General features: G+C 38.2%; 2 protein-coding genes across 2 annotated transcripts in view; both read left to right on the top strand.

The window, feature by feature from the left end:
* The first annotated feature begins 282 nt into the window (after positions 1-282).
* Positions 283-6,061, top strand: LOC139969488 (uncharacterized). Its single transcript, XM_071974522.1, has 2 exons — positions 283-452; positions 2,028-6,061. Exon 2 carries the CDS (start codon positions 2,086-2,088, stop codon positions 4,471-4,473), a length of 2,388 nt encoding a protein of 795 aa, XP_071830623.1. The 5' UTR covers positions 283-452; positions 2,028-2,085; the 3' UTR covers positions 4,474-6,061.
* Positions 6,062-8,970: 2,909 nt separating this feature from the next.
* LOC139969487 (uncharacterized) overlaps positions 8,971-10,198 on the top strand; it is a 39,847-nt gene continuing 38,619 nt past the window's right edge. The window contains exon 1 of the mRNA XM_071974520.1: positions 8,971-9,376. The gene's annotated coding sequence lies outside the window, so the exon portion shown is untranslated. The remainder of the gene's footprint in view (positions 9,377-10,198) is intronic.

The following is a 10,198-nucleotide window of genomic DNA, read 5'->3' as shown; positions in this document are numbered from 1 at the left end:
AAATATGATGCTTTACGCAAGTCTAGGGGTTGACTGGACTATTTCAAAACAGGAGTTCATAAAAATAAATAAATTTTGCTCACTAGTAAAAGTTTGCTAAAATACAAAATGAGTGTAATACTGTAAAATAAATGAGTTTTCACTTCAATTTTAAGCTACATGGTTGACAAACAGGTATTTTAGTACCAATTAACGCTTTTAAATACTTCAGTTTCACGATCAGTTTACGGCATTGAAATCGTCTCTCCCAATGTTGTTGCTTAGCAACCAATTAATTATATTAAAGTCTACGGGCGCGCGACGTACTTACTACTAATACTACTATACCGCGATCAATAATTATTAGTACTATCATCATAGCGGACAAATTTTCGTAGAAAAATTCAAATACCAGCGGCTTTTGTGTAGAGATAACCGATTTCGACGAAGGGAATGTATGGTCGAGTAGTAAGGTGTGTATGAATAAACTCTTCAGGTATTTTACGTTATTCGTATATGAAAACTGACAACTGTAGTGTAATGTAGCGTAGTGCAGCCGGGTTAGGCCATGACAGTTGAACGTAGGCCTCAACTAGCCTAGTAATTGTTAGTTTTCTGACATTTCTATTGTAACATATTATTGGTGGAGAGGGGGGACTTTGTTTGACTATTGACATTTCGCATGAAAATCTTCGCAAACATCTACGTAGTGTACATATTAATCTGTAGGCTAAGTAAGACCTATCGATAATCGAGTAGACATTGGGCCTACACTAAGTATAGCTGAATAGTAGCATGGTGGGCTCATAATTGACGCACTTAAGGATTTGATCAACGATGTCTATCATGGAAAAATCCAAATCACTCAACTGTATGTGTTTTTCATATGTGTAGTTCCTCAGAAATGTTATGATCTCAAAATATTTAAGGTTCTGTGCTTATGCACCGTACAATTGAGCAGAATTTGACCACAAAATGTCTGCTGTGTCAAGTTCTTTCATACCCCTAAATTGACACATTTGTCGATATAAGCTAACTGTAGTGTAGGCCTTAGTATACATCCATTGACTTAGGATGCTGTTTGCTATGCTCTGAACCTCTAAGCTCAGACAGGTTTGGTCCCAGAGAGTAGTGTTATTATATCGAGGTAATGTTGGTAATTATTTTTAGGGTGTAAGATTTCCAAATGCCCAAAAAATGTGCAAAACTGGGGGAGGGTGTTCAAAGCTTAAAAAATACCACAATTTAGTCAGCAAATAGCTGAAATGGATACAAACTCATGAGATATGTAATTCTGCATGACTGCAAAAAGTTAAGGTGGCCTGCTGTATCGTTGCTAGTAATAATTGAAGGTGCGTCAATTATGGGGGTGAGTCAATTATGAAGCCTTGACTATACTATTAGTAACGTTTGTATTCTGTAGCCTAGGACAAGGTCATAAGCAAACAAAAACTGATCACACCTTTCATAAGACAGCATTTACAAAGGTACATCGAAAAGCTAACTACGCATTCTCATTCTCAATTATTCCTTTCTGCAGCCTTTACTTCAGTGGTCAGAAAGTTTTTGCCAGTTTTCTCACCTGTATCATTATGAAAATATGGAAGAAGTAATAACTTTCTTTGACTCAAACTTCATGTGAAACTTATGTTTACAGCTTAATCATGAATAGAATCATCACTATAAATATAATATAAGCCTAGAAGGCAGATATTTTGTAATGTTAACAGGTGATACTTTAACCAGTATAGCAAAGCAAAGTGATCAAAGTCCTGTAAGGCTTCATGTCAGGTTGCTATCAAGTTGACACTTTTAACTCATTTTGGATTTCTTTAGAAGACCATTTTAGATGGGAAACCTGTACTTACTGTAGCCTGAAATGAAAAGCCCACAAAACTTAAGCCTGCTAAGGATCAAACCCACAATCTTTGAAATGATACTGTAGGTTTGTTACTTTACAGCCACTGGCCTTTAAATTTAATTTCTTAAGTTGCTTTTTCAAACTGCTCTATATTTACTGGTAAATTTCTTCCTTTTTGGTGCTCTAGGATTCTGAATCAGATATCAACCTTCTGTTACTGTGGTGCAATGGAATACAGTGTGTGAATGGCTGACTTTCGGGCTCAACTTGATGCACGGAGACTGCTCAAGAAACTCACAGCATCCCCTGCAAGAGGTGATGGATCATCCTCCCATCAATATGAGACTACTCCTCGAAGGGATCTTACTACACAGGCCTCTGGCCATACAGATACCCTGAAGAAGAAATATGAAGAACTTGGAAGATTACTGGCACTCCAGCATCTCGAACAAAATGTTCTCTCATCTGTAGGAAGTTTGGACGTTCACTTGGCATCGTCCAGAAAATCACGACACAAGATAAGTAAATCATCGTCACAAGGGTCTGCTAGGTCATCCAAGAAATTAAAAAATAAATCTTCTGCAAGTAGGAAACGAACAGTTGAAGATGAACACATCCAAACACCTGGTTACATGTTTGTCAGGATTCCCCAAGTGATTGATGAAGAAACTTTGGTAGAGGAAAGATTAAGTCCGCCAGTTAGATCATCGAAATTAAGACCAAAGTCTGGAAGAGCAAAACCATCTCAAAGTGACCGCAGGTCGACTAGGTCTTCCCATAAAACAAAATACACTACGGATCAGTCAGAACATTTGTTAGATAATTCTTCCTCATTTGGATCCTTTCCATCTCGTGAGTACAGTAATGGAGAGGACAGTGATCTTTCTGCCTCTGGAAGATATCACACCTCCCCTAGATACATTGACAAGAATGGTATCATCCAGTTTGAGGAGCATCACAACTTTGAAGGTGAGGACGTTATTTTTGATTCCGTCTCCGAAAATGAAGAATTACTGTTTGAAGAGAGGAGAACAAATGAACCTTTGTTTGTGATTGAAGGAGAAGTTGAACTCACAGAAACTGTAACATATCAGTCCCCAACTAAGACAGAGAAAGCCAAAATATGTGATATTACTGAAGATAATCAAGATCCTATTGAAAGTAGACAATTCCATCATAGTGAAACAGGAATCCCTATTGGTAAATCAAAGAAAAGAGTGTCTTTCTGTGAAAATTCTGACGAGGAAATGATGAGCAGCAGAAGAGACGATACAGAAATAGAGAAAGACAACTTTGGAGCAAGAAATCCGAAAGGAGACCTTTCATCTCTTCATGTTGTTTTGGAAAATGAAATCTTGAATGAGCTTTTGCTGAGTCCTAGACCGGGACTCTATCAGAAGAGCTGTAATGATAAAAAAGAGGCTAAGGTATCCCATAATAGAAAGAAGAAGAGACAGGTGAAAAGAAAGACAAAAAATGAAGATGATGGAGTTAATAAATCTACAGACAGTACTGAAACGAAAGAATCATTGGAAAACAGTCAAAATAGTCCAAGGGTCTCAGACTGTAAACTGGAACGCACGGACAATCCGGCCATCAGACTCTGGCTCAGACGGAAGAATAAATTGATCAGGAAGCAGAAGAGAGCAGAAAGACGAAAGGAGAAAAACGAAGAGATTGCAGAACAGAAACAGAGGGAAGAAAAGGTTGAAAAACTTTTGAAATCTGAGGAAACAGTAGCAGAGTGGAAGGAGAATAAGAAGAAAGAGGCAAAAGAGAGATTGAAAATGGAGAAGAAAATGAGAAAAGCTATGAAGAAACAAGAAGAGGAAAGGAAGAGAGTTAATAATGAAAAAGATTTAAGGACAGAAAATAGGAGCCCGATTCATGGGAGTAGTGGAGATAAATCTCAAGTCGCAGGTAAGAAAAAAGTTAAACGAAAGAAAATCAAAAAGTCTAAGGTTCACCCCGGAAAGGTAGAGGAGAATGTTGAGAATAATGTGCAGATTGTGAATCATCAGAAGAGAGTCAGTTATGATGAATGGCTGAGCAGAAAGAGGACTGATGCCAAAAAGTTAAGACTGAAGCAAGAAAGCTTAGCCAGTGATCCGGATTTGGATCAAATCATCCCATCTCTTGGAAAAGAAAGGATTAAGAGAGCTACCAGAGTACGTGGGAGAAGGTTACAAGCTGTAGATGAGAAGAGAGAGGAATTGGACCAATCGGATCTCCCCGAATCGGACCAATCAGATCTCCCCGAATCGGACCAACAGTACGAGAATCCATTTAAGCTGCCTGGTGGAGACGGTGATGGCTGGATTAAATCTCTTGGTAGCAAACCAAAAAGACCTGTTTCTGCAAGGAAACCATCACAAACCACCATCAAAGGGGTGGGAAAAGAAAACCCCAGGAAAGGCAGTCCGGTAACGGAGAAACAGGTGATAACTTCTAGGAGTGTAGCCCAGGGTAGCAACCAGAATCAAAGGTATGCCTGGGAAGGTAATGATGGTCTAGTCCAGGATAGTGGATGCGAGACTTTAAACAGCGATCACAGCACTCAAGGTTGTCATGGCAACTTGACTGACAGCAAGGCCGACAAAGACGAAGGCATTTTTTTGACAGACTCTGTGTGAGGTAGGACTGACTATGGTTGCTTTCCTTTGCAAGACATCATCTCTGTAAATGCAGAGATGCATTTGCAAATAGTTCAGTTGATAGAGCACAGAGGGCATCCAGTTGTAAGAAAAGAAAGTTTGTATTCAGCCCTTTTGACCTGTAAAAAAGAGGTATTCGAGAACATGTATGTATCACACCCTTTATTTTAAAGACAATCATGCATTTTTAGTCATAGAATCCTATTGAGTTGCTCTCAATGAAGTATACTGTACATGTGCATGGCAACAAGTTATCTTTCAGACTACAACACAACATATATATGTAATATTATTCACATAACTATAATGTAAATAATTTTATTAGCCTTAATTAAATGCTGTATAAAATATCTGAAATGCTTTTCTAAATTCGACGACTGTACCTGTGGCCTGGAGAATGATCACATTTGCCCTTTTTAAGTTCATTTGGATTTATGTTTGACATGCCATTACTTACTGAACTCACAAAACTGCAGCAACTGTGGTCATCACGGTAGCTTGAATAGCCAACTTTTGTTTCAAAGAATGAAGTAAACATCAAAAGGTTTGAAATTGCATTTTTAAATGTTAAAACATGTATCCTAATCAAAAATCACAGAGAACTAATTTAGACAGTGCAAAATCATCCAGCATAGCATCTTGGAATACAATGCCTTTAAAGTGTAGACTTTTACAACTATGTTAATACATTCTTATATGTCATGTATGAATCAGGTTTGCTCTTCCAAATCACCTGTAATGCCAGGCTGTTCCAATGAACTTACACCCCAGGTTAACTTAATATCCGATACTCTTTGATTAAAGGACTTCTCTCTCCTTGCCAATAGCTTTTACTTATTTTTTAATTCATTCATTGTGTTTTTTGGGGGTTTTTTGTACATGAAGAAGAAAATCGACAATCAAAGATTATTGGTTTATAGCAAACATCGCATTAGAAAGGTGAAGGAGCAGTTACATTAATCACATGACTAGCTACAGTATTCAAGAGTATTGTATTGGAAAATGGATTGTTTTATAAGAAACAGAAAGCATTTCAGTTGGTGTAAAAATCATATTCAATGAAGATAATATTTTTGCTCTTTTCATTTGCCAATTTAACTTGCTTAATAGGGTCATTCCGTGTGAAAACACAGATGGCCGTTGCTCGACTCTCTCCAAAGACTACTACCCTTATTTCATGGTGCTCGAATCATGCAAGGAGGGTGGTAAGTTTTAGAGAAGGTTAAACAACAAACTTCTCCAAAATCTGTTGATTTGTTAAAGAAATATCCAATACCACACACATTTGTTGTTCACACTCTCTTCCTTCATTCGCTACACTGCCAATCTGTGAACCCAACCCATTCTCAGCTTATTTCTGACATTTTCATTCCAGCATTGCAATTATGTGTTAATAAAATTTAAGAAAATAAGATATGTAAATATATCTAAGCTTCAGATGCATTACTATTTCTTTTAGCTGAAAGCAAATACTCTTGTCTTGTATCTTAATGTTATAAATGTGTTATTTCTTCTTTTAAGAGTAAAACCATGATTGCAGAGTCTATTTCAATAAAAGTTACATATATCTTCAGTGTTGTCATATGACATTTTGAGCTGTTGTTGTTGTTGTCTCCGCCTAACATTTTCCAAAGTGCGCCCTCACTTCACTTGGTAATTTTTCGTTGTTTCCAGAGGTAAGTTGAGTTCTCGGAATATATGAATGTATGTATGTACGACCCGCATCTCATCAACAGCAAGTGCGTCGCCAAGGGATGGCCTTGGGGAGGGAGGGGGCAGGTGCCCTCCTAAAAAAAAAATCGTGCCTCCCTTCAGATGCGGTTTATATTGTTAACAAAAATACTCAAGCATCTGCCTCAAAAAACAACTACCGCGGAGAGACTAGCCCGAAAAGTTGCAAAATATAGTACCAGATTGCATCTAAGGACCCTTAATTAATAAAAAAAAAATCCCCTCCCCTTAGACCCCTCCCCCAGGATGGCATCCACAAACAAACATTGTGCCCCCTAACCACTGTTATTTGCCCCCCCCCCCCAAAAAAAAAAAAAAAATTGAGAAGTCTGGCGATGTCACTGATCAACAGATGATTGACACTTGAAAAGTTTCATTCTTGCTGGGAATCTTGAGACTTGCAAGTTAACGCATCATACATGCTTCTAAAGCGAAATGGAGAGTAAATTTCAACTGTTTCACAGGATGCCTTTTTTCATATTGTTCAGATATGATCGTAATTAGATACGCCCATTAGTGCCACTCGACAATTATTCGTTTGTTACTATTAATTGGTTGTCATGAATTTATTCTTTAGGAAAAATCAAAAGTATTTGCGAATGATAGTAGTTATATATAGGCAGGTATATATGATCGACCCAATGACCTGATATTGACATAATTATATGTGCAGAGGTTTCACCAAGTGAAAAGCAATGGAAAAACTGAAACAGATTTGATATAACATATAATTATACATATATGTGTGACGTTAAACATTTCGGGGAAACGTCTAGAAAATAAATCGAGCATATATGCACCAAAATTTTGCGCCGGATAAATTCGTGAACTTTATCTTTCTACTGTTAAAATTCCCAATCCTATATAGGCCTACACGAATTAAATAGCATATAATACATCGGGTCGAAAAATGTACGCATATTGTCGCATATTTAAATTCTTGTAATTTACTTTTCGTCCTCGCGTAAACAATCATAAAACCTGATTGGTATAAGCCGGCATCAACTTCCGCTCCCCTAGACCCGTCTAGAGCTGGGGTCAGGGGCAGGGGAGACTTTATAGTAGGCCGGCCTACGCCTTTTTGTTGTGATTTTGCATCGCCAAAATACATGTCAGATATTAAGGGGAATTATTCACTTGGCATTTCTCTGGAGAGTTTCTCAGGGCCCTATTGTGCGAGATTAAGGGGACAAGGTCCCCAGACGTTAAAGGATTTTGAGATATTTCTTGTATTTTCATAGAAACGGCAGCACATGTCATGATGTGCCAGAAAGTGGAATTTTATAGCCTTAATGTACGTGGTAACACTAAGTGTTTCATCACACTTATGCTTCAAGGTCACTTTTTTGTACAAAACATGTCGAGTTCAGACTATTTTACCAGGAGTATGCTGTCAAGAAAAAGACACTGGGCCCCAACTAACTAGAAACCACAGTGTCTCACCCACCCCGATCAAGCCCATAGGCGTAGGAGGCGGGGGGCTGGGGGGGGGGGGGGCTGCAGCCCCACAACCAATTATTTTTGTGAAAATTCGGGCAATATGCTGAGAATTTTTCGGGTACCTACTGGAAGTTGAAGAAGAATAATTTGCAGTGTGTTTTTTTTTCTTTTTTGGTGAAACTTCGGCAATATGCAGAGAATTTTTCGGGCATCTACTGAAAGAATAATAATTTGCAATGTGCTTTTCAATTTTTTGTTGAAAATTTGGGCAATATACTGAGAATTTTTCGAGCACCTACTGAAAGAAGAAGAATTTGCAATGTGTTTTTCAATTTTTTGGTGAAAATTCGGGCAATATATGCTGAGAATTTTTTTCGGGCACCTACTGAAAGAATAATAATTTGCAGTGTGTTTTTCAATTTTTTTGGTGAAAATTTGGGCAATATACTGAGAATTTTTCGGGCACCTACCAGTGGCGGAGCGTCCATACAGTCAGAGGGGGCCGATGAACCCCCCCTGACGGACTCAAATGGACTGCTGGCGCCCTTTTCAGCTTTTTACCACTTTCTACTTATTCGCGATTATTGACTTTTTTTATTGCGCTCTCAAATACCTATTGACATTTGTCACATTTTGTTGGTGTAATTTTCTGACAAATGGCGATGACACCTATTTAATCTTCGTTTATCTGCAAATTAGGTAGGCCTGGGAAGGGTCATTTCCAGCGATCTAGGGAGTATCTTTACTCCAAAAAATTTTGTACGCTCCGCGCCAACTGGTGGTGGCGCTCCGCTTAGATAGTGTCGAAAGCGCCCCTACAGAGCATTCTCTCCCCCCTGACCAATACCCCTAGCTACGCCACTGGCACCTACTGATAGAAGAAGAATTTACAATGTGTTTTTCAATAGTTAAACTTATATTATTATCATTATTGTTTTAACGACTTCCCCAATAATTATATTACCAATATGGAAGGGTAATAACACGAACGGTTTAATGTTATCGGCATGTGATGTAATAAGCGATGAATGCCTATATGATATGCACATTGACATGTGGAACGCGCGCGGAGCGCGCGAAAAATTTTGGTTATATTTTTCGGGCAAGTCGTTACAGCCCCCCCAAATCAAATGAGGCTCCTACGCCTATGATCAAGCCCCGACCATTTATGTTTCGCTGTTGGACTTTGATGACGACACTGGCTATTTTTGTGTCTGACGGGAAATTGGCGGAAGTCTGAGGTTTTTATTCCGTTGACAATTGTACGCACGATATGATAATTTGTTACAATCATTGGAAGTTTCCAACTTTGAAAAAAGAAAAGTGATTCACATCATTAAACAATTACAATTTAAGCATACGGTGCCGTACATTTCTTTGTTGAAATTCTTATTCTTTGTTGCGGTGTAAAATGCCAACATCCTGAGGAATTCCATGGAAATTTTTAACCAAACAAAATTGTTTGCAATCAGTGATATGATATAATAATAGTGCAGTGTCATACTCATATAGTCGCTAAACATGCATCACTGTTCTTTTATTATGCTCTATGATCACTACACATTACATTCGATTTATGTGTACGCCGACGAACAGTAGCAGCAGAGCGCCGCGTTATAAATACGCTTATCATAACAACGAACTCAAAGCTTGGAAACAATCAGAAGTGAGAAAATAGCTACAATTATAACGCAGAGAAATCAAACATCAGGTAGGTTCTTTCAGGACAAGCCTAAAATGACAAAGGCCGTGTAAACGCGTGTACTGTAGAAGGAATAACATGCAGACTAAATTAACCAACGACGCGTTACTGTAATTTATTTAGTCTGGGCTAGGCCTAGGCCTAAATGTTACTGTTACTTGTTAGGCTATTCTACAGAGTAGGACACGCAATAAGACACTACAAAATACACAGGATCATTCCTTGCTGGTCTACAGTAACAACTTCCGCCATTCCTCCCAGCGTTCCTAAGAATGAATCCAGGACATGCTTGAACATGTGTGATCATTTGCTACACAAAAGTATCAAAAAAAGATATTATTGATTAAGACAGTCAAGATTGAATGCATTTGTAGTGAGGATTTATTTATCTAGGTTTAACTACTGAAGATCTAAGTTACTTTACTAGGTTAACTAGATCTAAATTTACAGTAATACGTTGTTAACTTTAGATCTAAGAAATTTAACCACATTGGATGACCGGCAGTATAGGCTAAGACTGAGTAAGATCACATGCCTGTACGTAAAACCAAAGAACTATCGAAGGACAGATCTGCTCTCAACCCCAGACACCTTGCATTCTGTGTAATCTCAGGTCAGGTGTGTATCACGATTCCCCTAGAACTGAAGGGCAACATAATACTACACATAATCTTAGCCAAAAGGCCAAAAAGCAATATACGCTATACTCTCAAGATATGCTCATGTAGCATGGTGGGCTCATAATTGACGCACTTAAGGATTTGATCAACGATATCTATCAAGGAAAAATCCAAAACACTCAACTGTATGTGGTTTTCATATGTGTAGTTC

Source organism: Apostichopus japonicus, chromosome 7, assembly GCF_037975245.1.
Source record: "Apostichopus japonicus isolate 1M-3 chromosome 7, ASM3797524v1, whole genome shotgun sequence".
Taxonomy (NCBI): domain Eukaryota; kingdom Metazoa; phylum Echinodermata; class Holothuroidea; order Aspidochirotida; family Stichopodidae; genus Apostichopus; species Apostichopus japonicus.
This window is presented reverse-complemented; position numbering and strand designations above follow the sequence as displayed.